The sequence below is a fragment of the Triturus cristatus genome, chromosome 2_1 (genome assembly GCF_964204655.1).
Source record: "Triturus cristatus chromosome 2_1, aTriCri1.1, whole genome shotgun sequence".
In the NCBI taxonomy this organism is placed as follows: Eukaryota; Metazoa; Chordata; class Amphibia; order Caudata; family Salamandridae; genus Triturus; species Triturus cristatus.
Genome location: NC_140581.1, coordinates 307333396 through 307349064, shown reverse-complemented (window position 1 = coordinate 307349064; position 15669 = coordinate 307333396). Strand labels below are relative to the sequence as shown.

Here is a 15669-nt window from a genome sequence, read left to right as displayed (position 1 = left end):
TTTCTGGTTGTCACTGTACAGGTAGAAAAACAGAGCAGAAGAAAACAAAATTAACGTTTTCCAATCCAATTCAATCCAAAAGACTTTATTCAGACAACACTGTATCAATAAAAGTAGAGCACATACAAGATTAAAATCACGATAAGCAAATAAATAACATAATCAGAGTTCATGGCATATGGAGCAAGTAGCAAAGCAAGTGCACAATAAAAGCAATTACAGGGACATGATAAAAGTTCGTAATGTTAAAACCAGATTGCAAATAGACTCCATAGGTTGTACACTGATTTGCGAGCCCTTGTGGCTAAGCGTAAGAAAGTACCAACACGCATGATCAATTCTACATTTTCCAATTTAAGTATACTGCTAACTGGATCCACCAATAAAATGTGAGAGAGATTTTTTTTTTAAAATGGGATTAACAGCCATTGTGAGTATTTAGTATAATACTTACAGAAAAAAAAAAGTGTAGGAGTGTTTGTCCACTCTGGCAATCAAATGGACATGGTAAGGAATCAAGTTTAGCATTGTACCCAAGGGGGAAGCAAAGCAAATATTTTACAGTCCCAGTCCGTAAGCGAAAAAGAAGACCTCTCTCCCAGTGTGATATCGGTAATATGATATAGCTGGGCAAGGAAAGCTCAGTTCGCTCTATGGGTACAAAGTTAGCAATAGTTTGTTTCTTTAATTCCCTCTCTGATCTCTCCGCGCTGTAAAGTGCATATAGTGCTGACCGAAGGACTTTATTATCTACAGTCTCTGCAGGGTTTAAAAACAGTCCTCCAAAGTTGATGCTTTCCAGGCTCTTTCTAACCCCAGTGAGCCATGGGATATCCATCCCTTTCTCACATCCAAGACAATCCTCCGTTATCTCCCTAGTAAGTGATGCTGCAGGGTTTTTCATACTGGCTAGCCAAAACGATGCAGGACGTGCCCTTAAAAAGTCTTCAATATAACTTAATTTTAATTCACTGTGGTATATATACTGAGCAGTGGAAATTGGTGCGCCCAGAATCTTCCAGCAAAATCTATTTTCTTCCAGTTGAATGCTGGTGCTTTTAGTGATACCCCAAACCTCTGCACCATAGGTTGCTATAGGTATGCACTGTGTTTTAAAAATCTTTAGGATCGCCGGGATTGCCCCTGATCTTTTTGGGCAGGGGAGACCGAGAATAGAATTGGTGGCCTTTACAAACTTATTCTTGCAAAATCCCATATGTTAAGACAAAGTACCGTTTGCAGCAAAGACCATCCCCAAATATGGGAAAGTGGAACTGCAAACTAGTTTTTGGTCACCAACAGAAATGGAACTTAGGGGGTATTTCTATGGCCCACTGGACATTAGAAAAGATTTCCTGAAATTAGTCCATAGGTCAAGGCCAGTCATAAAATCTGTGAAACCCTGTACTGAAGTGCATAGTGTCTTTGGGGTGCATCCAATTAAAACCGCATTGTCTGCGTATAAAAGCACCGGAAGGGTTTTGCCTTCAATTCTGGGACCATTAACCTTTTCATTTTTCGCTCTTTAAACAGCTGTGTTAATTATCCTTCATGATCTGACCAGCCTTTCTCCTGGGCCGCTGGCTCTGGCAACAGGCATTGTGACTTAAGACCTGAACTGCAGTAAGTTATTACAGTTGAGTTTTACCATCTCTTCTTTATGATCAGCAACTGGGTGCAAAACAAGTGGCCGATTACAAAGAAATTAGAGGTGGGTTTTTATACAGGAAATGCAGAATTCCATATATTATAAATGTATCTTGTTCATCATTTGTCTGTTGAATGAACTGCACTACAATGGTGTTAGCCCAAAAAGACAGAGCTCCCTAAAGGGGTCAAAGATGGCATGGGGCCATTAGCAGCTATGGTGCAGCGGAGGGAAAGGTGCAAGGCTTAAGGCAGAACAGGTGGATTTTGAGGATAGTAGTGAGGCACTCATCGGAAAAGCAGATTCTTTTCAATACAACATACTTGCCAACCTTAGGTGATCACTTTTTCATCAGCCTTACAGATTTCAGCATCTAGAACTAGGATGTTCATGAGGCCAAAGCAGATCTCAGGAATTCACCGTTCCTCCTGCAGTGAACAAAACCAATGCTCAGTGCAGGCGGTCAGGGATTCATTCAGAACAAGCTTTGGGACTAGTGATACCAGAAGTGTCTTTTGAGATTAAAGGCAGTGAGAGAATGGGTCGGACAATACACCCAGCAATGGCACTTTCCGCCTCTACTTAAAAGCATTGAGAATATGCCGAAAAAAAGGATTTCTGACAAACTAGAAAGACAGAACTCAATTTTAAAAACCACAACACCTCTGCCATGCCCAGTAGGCTGCTACAGGTGGAGCACTGCAACTGAGGGTGAGTAGAGGAAGCTGCCTCCTTACCACATCCCACCTGCACAGAGACAAGGCTATGTCAGTGTTGCTCTGGGCCACTGTGGAACAATCTTTATCAAGATTGTTGACACCAATGAGAAATGTATTTCTTTGCTTGACTAATTCTGTATTCCTAATCATAATAAATGCCCCCAAGTTGTACCCCTACCAACATTCACTGCTTTCTCCCGACACAGGATGCAGCCTTCACTGCCTCTACACATACACATTTCTGTTATAGACATGTCAAAAGTTATGCCTTGGTTGTAGTACAGCCCTACCAAGGGAGCTCAGTATCTTTCACTAATGGCAAGTATCACACGAATAGCAGTCTCTCATTATATCGAGTATGCTGCGCTGCAATGGGATACAGAGCCTGGTGAGGACTCCAAGGGAACCAAAATTACCCGTAAAAGTGAGATACAAGACCCTACAGGCCATTTAGGATGATAGATGACAATTCTTTCTAAAAACTGAAATCCCGGACACTAAAATTGAGACTCCCTTGGAATGCTGGGTGCACCTGTTTTCCTTGAACGGATATTAAGAGGCGGAAAATTGTATAATTCAATTCCAAATATTTGGGATCTTCTAGATAAGAATATAATTGAACCTGAGGTAGATACAAGTTCAAGAAATCCCCTGTATGGTGTCTGTTTTAGGCAAATGGCCTCTGTTTTCAATAGTCTGTATCTAATAGCCATATATCAAGCAACTGAATTATTGATGGGCAATAATGCACTTTAATGGTATTCGGATCAATTGAGTTTTTTGATAATTTTATATCCACTGGATGGTTTACAGACATACATAAAAAAAACACAATGGTGAACGAATGGTTGTAATTAAATTTTACAAGAATGTAGGGCACTTCTTAGAACAAGATTATGCACTTCTTATTGCACTTGCACTTTAGTGAAGATAAAAATGTTATTATCTGGTTGGAGTATATGAGTTGTCTCAGATAGTTCTGGCAATAAGTATATATTGCACTTTAGGAGAAAGGTTAGATCCTATGAATTGCATGCAGTGGTTGATCCACACTGATACATACAATAATAATTGTGTGTAAATAATTGGAATCAAACAATGTAAGCCTATAGATCACTATTCAGAACAGATTATGCACTTTTTTCTATTGCACTTTTACCTTAGAGAAGATAAACCATTTATGTGATTGGAATGTACGCAAACTCTTAAGATAGCTTTGTATATACAGCACTTTTGGGAAAAGACAAAGTGCCCAATGCATAATTGTTTTTACTTGGTTTTTTTAGCAGTGCATAATGTCAGATCTTAATTACAGTGCGAAATGTACGAAATGGAAAATATTTTTGCTGCAGCCCAAACATATAAAAAATCACGAAGTGCAGCCTTGCATCTTTGCGTTATACAGACTCATCATACACTGTAAGACGTACATTTTAGAGCACAATGTTCCTACACCATGAAACAGCCTCACTACGCGAACAGCTTTACACATTGTTTGTGAACCTCTCGGTAGGGCAGTCTCGGTTTAATGTGTTATGATGTAATTTTATGTCATGTTGGGCACGCACTGTTTATCAACTGTGACCAAATCGTCCGCTCGTTCGCCTTGTCGCCCACCTCGCCTTTTGGTCGGTCGTCTCGCGTTGATCGTCGACCACTTAGCAGCATTCCGAAATAACTGTGGTGAGTTTGCCGGTTTGCCCCCTCGCCCCGGCCCTGTCCCTGGGCAGTACCAGGAGACAGGGCCCTGTGGTCGGAGTACCACGGGCGGGGGGGGGGGGGGACCGTGCACGGAGCAAGGCTCGTGGTTGGCTATTCTTTCGGCAAGGGGCGAACGGGTAGATAATTGTGGGAGGCAAAGTTTGCTGCTTTGAACTTCGCACCGCATGGAAGGCTAATCGGGGCGAGGGCGGTGGGCGCGAGGAGACGGTGTCCGCTGCTGGAGCGACCACGAGGTTGGTTGAGCCCGCCACCCGCCGACCTCCCTAGCTGGGTCCCACCTTAGGGACGGGTATAAAGCATGTCTCACCCCGGCCCCTATTCGAAACGACCCAGAGGGCTGCTGGGGGAACCGGGGATCGGGACGGGGAGGGGACCGGGAGGTGGTCACACCGGGTCGTAGCGATTACCCAGGCCGACAACTGCGGTAGGCCCTGCATCCACGCTTGGGGGAAGCGACCGAGGGGGGGCTTGCACGGATCTAGGGGCGCGTGCTTCCCGCGGATCGCGGGCGGGTGGCCCCGTGACATGTCCCGTTGCGAGTGTGTAATTCCCACCCCCGCGCCCCATGGCGGTTGCGTTGCGCTGTGGGCGGGAGGGCTGCACTGCCCATTAGGGGATCGGGGAGGCGGTCAAGGCGGCTACGTGCGGTGTCGCGCGGACCCCCCCCCCCCCCGCCACCCCCACCCCCGCTTCACCGAGTGCTCACGTCTGGTCCGGGGGACCCGCGTCTGTCTTTTGAGCTGCGGGAACCGGGGTTGAACCTTGGAGCCCTGGAATTCTAGATATGTCGGGGGTGCTTTCACTGCTCCGGTAGCTGACCACTGGGCCGTGCACCCGGGGGACCCGCGCCCGGCTCGAATTTTGAACCGGCGGCCTGCTATGATCGATTTGGCTCTGCCGGCAGAGCATCACAATATAACCAAGTTTCTGCTTTGGCTTGCCAGTCTCCCTGTGTTGGTCAGTGGAAGTACCTGACCGGGCACGGTTAGATGAGTAGGGATGACTTAGCCCTCTGAACCGATGGGCGGCGCAGGTTCCGAGTTCGCGCCCGCATGGGGGACGAACGTCCAGCGTGGCTTTATCGCCGGCGAAGCGTCCCAGCGGCCCTTCTCATACGGACGTGATGCACCGCAAGCAAAATCGGGAGTGGCCCTGGTCCGCGGCTTCACTGCCACCTCTGGTGCGGAAACCTCGGGTTCAAGCACGCGTTCCGCATCCTGTGATTCTGGGCAACTCTCTCTACCCGCACCGTGCCTGAATGTGTAATGGAAATACGAGCTCTGTTAAAGCGCCTCAATAACTTCAGGTCGGGTTCGCGCTATATAAGTCTGCACCCTGTGAAGCTGGGCAACTCTCTCAACCGCACCGTGCCTGACTGTGTAATGGAAATACGAGCTCTGTTAAAGCGCCTCAATAACTTCAGGTCGGGTTCGCGCTATATAAGTCTGCACCCTGTGAAGCTGGGCAACTCTCTCAACCGCACCGTGCCTGAATGTGTAATGGAAATACGAGCTCTGTTAAAGCGCCTCAATAACTTCAGGTCGGGTTCGCGCTATATAAGTCTGCACCCTGTGAAGCTGGGCAACTCTCTCAACCGCACCGTGCCTGAATGTGTAATGTGAATACGTGCTATGTTAAAGCGCGGCAATAAATTTGGGTCGGGTTCGCGCTATTTAAGCCCGCATCGTGTTTCCGGGCAACTCTCTCGATTCACCGTGACTGAAGGTGTACTGTAGATACGGGCTTTGTTAATACGCCCAGTAACTTCGGGTCGGGTTCGCGCTATGTAAGTATGCATCCTGTGATTCTGGGCACTCTCTCAATTGCACCGTGCCTGAAGGTCTAATGTGAATACGGGCGAATTTTAAAACGGTCCAATAACTTCGGGTCGGGTTCGCGCTATATCAGCCCGCATCCCGTGATTCTGGGCAACCCTCCCAACCGCACTGTGCCTGAATGCGTAATGTAAATGTGGGCTATGTTGAAGCGACCCAATAGCTTTGGGTCGGGTTCGCGCTATATAAACACAACAGGCGGCATGCGATGCTACACCCGGGGGCGGGGCTTGAGAGATCGGGGACGGTAGAATATGTGATTTAAATGCGACGCACATGTGAAACGCGCCTATACCGTCAGGTTGGTCTTGCGCTATGTAAACAGGCAGCATGTAGTGGCTGGCGGCCTAGAAGGCCGATGCTTGATGCAGGGACAGCATGGTGCAGGAGAATTTTGCGCCCATACCTTCTGGTTGAGAGTGCGCTACATAAATATGCACGCTGCAACTGCTGGCTGCCTTTAGGGCCTTAAGTGACATATATGGGGCACCAAGTGCAGCTAGCATGGGATTTGAACGAGCAGGTCAGGTAGAAAGCAGAAGGGATGGGCCTCGGCTGGACTGCTGATTTGGGGGCTGGTAACCAGAGTTCGGTCATTTTGGGTCGCGTCCACATCCTGGGTTTCTGGCCGAATCACTTAATCTCCCCGTCCTGAATGCGTAATGTAAATACGGTGCTCATGTAAAGTCCTCCAATACCTTCCGGTCGAGTTCGCGCTATATAAATATGCAACATGTAATTGCTGGCTTCCTATAAGCCAGATACATGACACAAGTACAAGCAGTATTCACATCACGGGCTTTACTAAACCCCCCGCACCTCAATGGTTAACCTGGTGCGGTACTCGCGTGATTTGGCACGGGGTTCGTGTTATATGGTACGAATCTCTCACTCTCCTCGTGCCTGCTTGTGTGATGTAAATACGGTGCTCATGTAAAGCGCTCCAATACCTCAGGTCGATTTCGTATTGGAACATTAGAGCCAAGTCAAACCATATCCTCTGCAGGATATGGTTTAACTTGGTTGAAGACTGTTTAGCTATCACCATCTGATTGTGGAGAGGAGCATAGTTGAGTAGGCTGCCTGAAGTCTTTAGTTTTGACTAGGCACTATTTTATAACTCTGCTTCAGGGGTGTGAAATGATTTTCATCTGGCAAGGAAATATAGGGAAAGGGCTTTCAGGGGACAAGATAATCTGATTGGCACAAATTAGAAATAACTTTGGCGAGGAAGGTAGGGGTCATGTTATCTTTGCCTTGTTTTGTGAAATATGGTATATGGTTTAATGAAACATAGGGGCTCCATCACACTAATCATGTGCTGAAGTAGTAGCAACTCAGCACAAACGGTGACCTGCAGCTATAAGCAGGGGCTTTGTAGTGGAAGGCATTCGTTTAAATAGCTCACTGTTCAGATCCCTGGGAGAACCGAACATATTTGGAGAGGGAACCTTTGTACAAACTTCCATAAAATCCTTACTACTGGGAGAGTGGAGAAAGAAGTAGGGGAGGAACTGGTTTATATGCAGCAATAGCTGCAAAGAGAGCTAACAGTTGCACTCAATGAATTACTAAACATGGCCTAGTACTGTCTCTTTTGGGCCCTTTAGTGAATCACCTGACCTCTTGGCAAGCTTGATGCACTGCTTCTTCTATTTGCAGGTGGAGGATGGCCAGATGTTCTTGGGAATTATACGTCAACTATTATGCCCTAACCACTTTTCATAATGAAGGAACTGATTAAGTCCACGGTTCCTCTATTCTAAAATATTGTGCTGGTGGTAAGACTATCTTATATATTGCACACTGCATATAGCATTGATTGGAATGGTCACTCAATGAGGTGATTTATCTCATCATTAAAATACCTGAACTATGTTCATACTCTTATTCGTATCGCAGGATTCTTTGAACTGCATTTCCCTGTCTACCTGCCTAATTTCCCCTTAATGATTGACTTTGGAATATCTCTAATATTTATGGCTTCATACCCTGTGCCATTGGAAGGCAGTGCCCCTTTTTCTTTATCAAGTTGTTACATCTTAGCACAGTGACATTTGAAATGTTGGATATGTGTATGGGTATTTTGGCATCCTGTAAATGTTTGCCTCTGTGACAGAACCTGTTTCAGTCGGCCACAGGGCTCTGTACACTTCAACTCCTGCTACCATAGTATAAGGCTTGTGCTCTCCCACTTAAACCTGGTGAATTCCAAACACCTATTTCGCACACTTAATTTACTATTAAGTACTGATTATATGGTGCTATTTGTACCGAGGACCTGTAAATTAATGCTACAAGTGGCCTGCAGGACTTATCGCGTCTCCCTACTTCGGAAACGAGATAGTTGGGGAGCCCTGCAGACCAGTTTTTAATTCTTATCCAATACTTGTAGCTTGCGCTGTTGGTGTCTTTCCTAAAGAATTGGCTGTTTACTAGTGTGGGGGGACAGCCCAGTTGTCGTACACGCAGGCAGGGTGACATGAGGTAGAATAGCTCTTGGTGGGCCTTGCAACAAAGCTTGATGGTGAATTATTTCACCATATGCAATTAAAAGCACTGACCAGCCGATAGATGGGCTTGGGTAGGTAGTGCTCTTCGCGTTGAAAATATAGAGATGCGATGCTAGGGCGCGGTATGTCATGTAACTGGAGCTGCTCCCCACCACTATGGTCGGGAGCAGGGGGAGGTGTCACTTTGCATCCAGCACCTAGGCGAAGCAAAGAGTTACGCCTAGTGTTGAGTGAGTGTTAATGTTACCTGGTCGTTCTTGGCCTCCTGAGGGTAGGATGTCCTAGCGGCAAGGAACAGCTAGGGTGGTTTTCGTGTGCTTCAGTGACCAAAAAAAAAAAATGCAACGGGGGCCCCGGCTCACACGGTAGTGGGCAAAGATCACACACGCCACAGGTGCCGAGGCCTGTCCTGATGCCTGGCGTTGGGCTCCCAGGTTACTTCTGAAGGGCTAGGCCTTCAGATGCTGAAAGGATGTCCGTTGTTATTTACTCGATTGTTAAACGATGGGTTATTTCCTGGGTCATCCGCGGGTGTAGAGCGTTAGGCGCTTGTCTTTCCATTGGGTCGGTTTGTTGCGGGATGGTGATTTTTGGGGCAGGTCACAGGCTGCTTCCTCTCGCTGTGTTTGTTCTTCTAGGTGTGGTCGGGTCAAGTGACGGAGGAGAGCAATCATCGCGTGGTATATCTGGGCATGAAGGAACGCCAGGCAAGATTGTAGCGTAGGCAGATAGTGGTACTTATCGGGGACTGGATGTTGGTCTCGATGGCATACCGCCATGCAAGGGGACCATGTACCTAGGTCACGTCGATCAGGCAGTGACAGGCGAACTGGGACCATGTGTACTAGAATATACAGGAGTGGTTCCCACCACGGTCGGTCAGATGGGAAGCTGTCATCTTGATTCTCACTGGAAACCCTCACTCCATCACGCCTATTGTAAGCTGAGGATGCCTGTTGATGCTGTTAGACCTGCTATTAGTTAGTACACTCACTGTTGTGCCTTGGCCCGGTTTGTCTCGCATCAGGGCCAGTTTGGGGTTACTGGCGAGTTGTTTGCTCCACGGCTGAAGCGGGCGCTTCTAGAACAGGGCAAGATTGATTAGGCCAGGCAGCATGACAAAGGTCTTTTCGGCACTGACAGAATGGCGCAGGCTGCGAAGTAGTGCCTTCACAGAACATGGATTTGTCAACATTCAGCTAGGAAATGATTAGCAGCAGGAAGGTATTGAACCATGGTGAGCAATTGCTTCTGGGTTCGTGCTCAACAGGAGCAAGGAAATTGCATTTTGTTCCATCAGGGTACGGGGACCGTCTATAGCACCAGATACTGTAAAGCTGCCATTTTCGCCCTGGGCTGGGGGTCAATGTCATCCAACTTTGCAGCCAGACCCTGAGCAGGCAAAGCAAAGGCAGACTTGCGATGGTGCAACGGGCACTCAGCAGTAGAGTTAGATGTCATCATACCCCGGTATGACGCAGTGATGAAACGTAGGTTGTGGCCACACACAACCAGGCACTCTAGGGCAGCTGGGGCGGGGGTGTGCCAGTGCCAAGAGGGTGCAGGTTGCCTGGGTAGGGCTGCTGGCTTGGAGGAAGCACTACTCGGATCGCCACAAGGGCACGTCTTGTTTCATAGAAGGCTGAATTGTTAATTTTATGGCATGGTGCCAGTTGCTTTAGTTATGCGCACGTTTCTCGGCAGTGTCAGAAACATTCAGAACGCAATGCTGGTGGTTAGACTGTTGTCATGCTGTTCAGAGGTATTTTAGCTCAGGCATGGCCAAGCATGGGTTATAGGCCGGTGGTCTGCCCTGGGATTCCTGTTAACAGGCAGGTGAAGCAGCAGAACTGGGAGGGGCTTGGGTTTGACCTCTGGATACTAGGGCGGAGCCTGGTTGCTCACTTAGTAGCCCGCCCTTGAGTTCGACGAAACAGGTACCGGTGATGCGAGTATCGGTTCCGGGTAACTTCTCCCGCCCTCCAGCACTGGATGACAGCTATGCAGGTTGTGGAAGTGGCCTTCCAACAGGGGAGTATGGTCCATATGATAAAGGGAAACACCGGGGTAACACTTTTGGGCTACTAATCAGCAGGAGAACAATTGGCTTTCCTAGTATTCAATTAGAGAAGCATTTTACACGTTGTTCTCCTCTGTGGTCACCCTGACCTGTCCCTCCCTGGTATACTAGCAACATTTTGGGAGGGCAAGGCTTTACATTTGGTGGGATGGGCGTACTCCAACGGAGTGAAAGAGGAAGCGAGGCGGGCTTGTCAACTCTTACCTCCTCCCGCATGGGCACTGCCAGGCAGGAGTGTCTTGTCAAAGGGATTGTTCTTAAAGCCATGCAAAGGCAACTTTGGACCATCGCTTATTTTAGGTTTAAGGTCATTTCAGTCAAATCCACGGGGGAGTTTAGAAAGGATGGGGGAATCTGTCCTGATGGTGCACGCTGGCCGCCGGCCCGGTTGGGCGTAGACTTGTTTTGGCTGGACCTGGGAGAAGCCCGGTATCGGTATGCTGCAGGTATAAAGGCCTACCGGGAGCCATGCGCAGTTGCGCAGAGCAAAGAGGTCTTGGCTTCAAGTCCACAGGGTGCCTGGAGGGAGATGAAGTGCACCTCTCTAGTTTAGGCATGGATGTTTTCCTACTGGACCTAGGGGAAGCTTTGGCTGCAGCAGGTTGTAAGTAAACAGGTCTACCTTGGTGGGTGGCCCTGGTAGTGACGGTGGCAACTCCCAAGGCTGTGGAGGAGTTACAGGGCGATCCAGGGTCTGCACATACCAAGGGGTACATCATGCAGCAGCACTGCGGGGTGCTAAGCCAGGATACCCAGGGATGTTTTAGCGTGTCCCCTGGAAGAACGACGGCGCCCCGTTAACCGAAAGGCGGTTGTGGGTCTGAGCAACCGGGGGCTGCCATGTATGCTCCGCCCACCCAGCACGGGGGGGCGTGTAAAGCAAGTGGACTGGTGGTCCACGGATGGGAGGGGTGGACCCTCCCAATATTTGGTATACACCAGTTGGCGTTGCCATGGTGACTCTAGGCTTATCAGACGGGCAGGCGGCATAGGGCTGGCCTGCCCTGGGATCGCCCGTAAGATAACCCACCTTGTTTGCATATTGGTTATGCTAATAAACCTGCAGCAATATTTCGCCATTTACATTACAGTGTTGTGTGTTTTATTTATGTACTTATGTACTTATGTGCTTTGTGATAACTGTTGCCGATATTGGCACTATGTAAGGCTGCCCGGGGGGGGGGTTGCGCAGCGGACCGCCCCTTGGAGGGCGGCCGCCTTAGTGCCACAGGAAGGCACAGGGGTGGGATGTCGAGTCCCTGGGCTAGTCCGGGGGAGACCCCAACAGATAGCTGTTTCCGGCGAGGGCGGGGAGGAGACAGGGGTACATATACTGTCTCCACCCCCTCCTCGTCCTCTTGTCCGCTCGTTCGCCTTGCCCGCCCCTCCGCTTACCCGGCGTCCGGAGGGACAAAGGGGGGGGGCAGGTTTTTTCTAACAATTTTACTTTGTGTTGCAGGAGGAGTTACAGGGCGATCCAGGGTCTGCACATACCAAGGGGTACATCATGCAGCAGCACCGCGGGGTGCTAAGCCAGGATACCCAGGGATGTTTTAGCGTGTACCCTGGAAGAACGACGGCGCCCCGTTAACCGAAAGGCGGTTGTGGGTCTGAGCAACCGGGGGCTGCCATGTATGCTCCGCCCACCCAGCACGGGGGGGCGTGTGAAGCAAGTGGACTGGTGGTCCACGGATGGGAGGGGTGGACCCTCCCAATATTTGGTATACACCAGTTGGCGTTGCCATGGTGACTCTAGGCTTATCAGACGGGCAGGCGGCATAGGGCTGGCCTGCCCTGGGATCGCCCGTAAGATAACCCACCTTGTTTGCATATTGGTTATGCTAATAAACCTGCAGCAATATTTCGCCACTTACATTACAGTGTTGTGTGTTTTATTTATGTACTTATGTACTTATGTGCTTTGTGATAACTGTTGCCGATATTGGCACTATGTTCCTACACCATGAAACAGCCTCACTACGCGAACAGCTTTACACATTGTTTGTGAACCTCTCGGTAGGGCAGTCTCGGTTTAATGTGTTATGATGTAATTTTATGTCATGTTGGGCACGCACTGTTTATCAACTGTGACCAAATCGTTACGCTGACTGAAAACCTGAAAAGGACTTCATCTTTTTAGTCGCAGAATGCTGGCAAGTAGAGACATCAAGTCTCATTCTTTGCGAATGAGACACACATTTGGAGGTTGGGATGACCTCTCACAAAAAGGATCTGGTGAGAAGGGCTCGGGCCTGAACTCTAAATGGGACTATTCAAATAGGTGGTGTCTGAAATAGCAGCTTCTGCGAGAAATCATGAAGCTCTTCCACCACTACACGGGGAGTCCTCATACAAACTGCTTCAGTTGACAGAAAAGGGATCACTTTGGACACATTAGAGACCCGACTTACTAGTTTGAGAAGTCACGCCTTTTTAAGTTATTATAATTCCTTGTATATTATCACAGTGGATGGCAGCGTTTTCTCTAACGTCATTCAATATATCTCTCTCCCCTGTGAGTTATAAAAACTTGTGAGATTTGCAGTGACGAGGCAGGGCCACTAACCGGTAGACACTGCAGGGCGCTGGTGTGCTCTCCATCGGCAGTGCGCTCTTGCACGAATGATGCATCCTCGCTGCGTCTCCTCCTCACACTCGGCAGGTAGAGGTCCCTGAAGTGTCGAATGCTGTTGAGGATAGCGGACTCCAGTCGGCTCCACTCGCTAGGGTGGTCCTCATTCTCTGCCATGGGCAGCCCGCGATCAATCTGCGGCTAGCGAGAAACTTCAGTGAGTCAACAGTGCCCAGGGTTAAAGTGCACCAGTGTTCTGATAATTGTATTTTGGATATACCAGGAAGCGCAGGTTATAGTAGGCAGAACCATCACTAGCACCGCCCTTGCGTTGACACGGCACTGTACAACAGGAAATATTCTCATCTCCTGACTCAGCTTCCACGTTTGCGGGCTTTACATCTTTACGTAGTTCAGTGCGGAAGTTGTCGGGAGATGACCTGCGCGAACTAGGGTGGGGGAGGCGGGTATTAATTGACAGTGACAACGGCCATCTTATAGTAGGAATATTTACTTCGCATCTGTTAGAATATTGTAGAAAGTAACGATACAACACATTTACTTCCAGAGATAAAATGTAAATTATTATTAGTTACTATATCTTTTAAAATACTGCAATAATGTAGAGGCAACTACAGTAAAATGAATGGAGATTTGTCTACTCACTTTGTCATTTCTATAACAACTTACAACAAAATATTTTTCTTTTTAGCTGCTAAGTCTATGTATGACACATTAGTTTCTTACTGAGATTACAGATTTACAGTTCCAAGATGGCTGATCAAGTGGAGCAGAATCAGAGGAGGCGTTTATAGACAATGCTTGATCTACCGGTAGTCATAGAGACCTCGTAAACCAAATAAAAGGCATCGCCCGCACAGGTGAGGCAGTTAGAAAAGACTCCACACAAGTGGTCTCAGCAAAAACAAGCATTTGCAACATAATAGATCTCGCCTTAGTGAAAGTTTGAGCTATTGGCGGTGCTAATAATAATGTAACACCAATAGCTCAAATTTTCAGTGATTCCAGATCTATTGCATTAAAAATCAACTGCGGCACTCGCACTTTAGCTTCAAACATCTTAAGCTAAAGCGTGGGTGCTGAAATTGCTTGTGGTGGTTACTTACGCTCGGTACGGCATTATGTGAAGGGTCATGCATCGCGCGACAGGCGCGCGATGCATCATTCACATGATGCGGTACTCGCGCCTCCGATTGTTGTAAGATGCTTACTTGTATGTGTTTGAATATGGGGCTCACGCATGGGGCGTCCATTGTCAGAGACTCCAACGGGTACGAGTCAGTTACTGTTTGGGTCTCGACTTAAAAGGGATGCTCCGTGTGATGGGTGGAGTACATCAATAAACTTTGTTTCTCAATTTACCTCCATTCGTCTGGATTCTTCACCACTTCATTGCTTTAAAAGTAAACAAATCGAAAACACATTTTAAAAATATTTCTTCACTTTTGAAGCAATTGCCGCACTGGCACTTTAGCTTGAGATATTTAAAGCTAAAGCACCGGTGCCGTGATTGTAACAAAAATAAACAGATAGAAAAAAAAATGGCGGCCGCATACTTTAGAGGCAACATGCCGGTAGAGAAAATAAAACTCTATGCTGCGGCAAGAATTGTACACGTCAGGACGGTTTTTGAATGCCAGTAGGGGGGGGCAACCTGGGCAACAGCAGGATGGTAATTGGGTGGGAGGGGTAAGCAACACTGACAACAATAGAAGGGGAGGGGCAAGCAACAACGGAAGTAGGGAGTGCAAGAGGGTAGGTGGAAACAAGCACAACCGAAGGAGAAAGGATGGGTGAGGGCAAGCAATAACAGAAGAAGAAAGACAGGGAGGGTGGGTGAGGCAAGCAACAACAAAAGGAGGGCGAGCGAGGGCCTAGGTGATGACAAACATCAGTGGAAGAATGGAGGGCTGGTGGGTTGCTCGTGGACAGGCAACAATGGAAGGAAGGAGTGCGGAATAGCTGGAGGGGGAATGCAACACTGCTAACAATAGGAGGATGGGGGCAAGTGTAACAGACAGCGGAGGGGGCAGAAGTGCATGAGTGAGTTAGCTGAAAAAAGAAGCACTCCAGTAGTGTGCTTAAATACACCTAGTAGGGTACACCTACAAAAATGAGCACTGGAAGGACTTAAGTAAAGCATTTATGCACCAGGGTAGAGACAAGCACATGAGGGTTAATGGCGCTTATGATAGTTGACCAATATCAAGCGAGTAAAAATGAAGCCGACCAATTGTATGCAATGGGTTGTCCCTTAGCCCACTGGTGGAAACAAAAGGTTTAGAAGAGATAGCTCATGCGCTGTCTCAGCGAGACCTAAAAATCACTGCCTCAGTATCCGCACCACTTAAGACCCTCGTCCTTTGTTTGGTCACAGTGCCATCCCCTGTGCTCTATCCCGTACTCCTCTGTAGGCTGACACTAGGATTGCTGTGTAAAATGCAATACTGTCCTCAGTCCTTTGCAGAGTTCCCACTCTGCCTTCAGAACATATGGATTTTAACAACCATATCAAGAGCCAATAGGCCACCTTTTAAAGCAACTACAGGCCACTCATGT

At 48.0% G+C, this 15669-nt stretch overlaps 1 protein-coding gene across 3 annotated transcripts in view; it reads right to left on the bottom strand.

The window, feature by feature from the left end:
• Nucleotides 1-13540, bottom strand: part of FBXO4 (F-box protein 4) — a 164768-nt gene extending 151228 nt beyond the window's left edge. For 2 of the 3 annotated variants that reach the window (XM_085631191.1, XM_085631190.1), the window contains exon 1: nt 13084-13504. In XM_085631191.1, coding sequence (XP_085487317.1) covers nt 13084-13266 — 183 coding nt within the window. In that variant the 5' untranslated portion in view covers nt 13267-13504. Of the gene's footprint in view, nt 1-13083 lie in introns of all 3 variants that reach the window. The other variant, XM_085631189.1, reaches the window with a different exon arrangement.
• Nucleotides 13541-15669: the final 2129 nt, after the last annotated feature.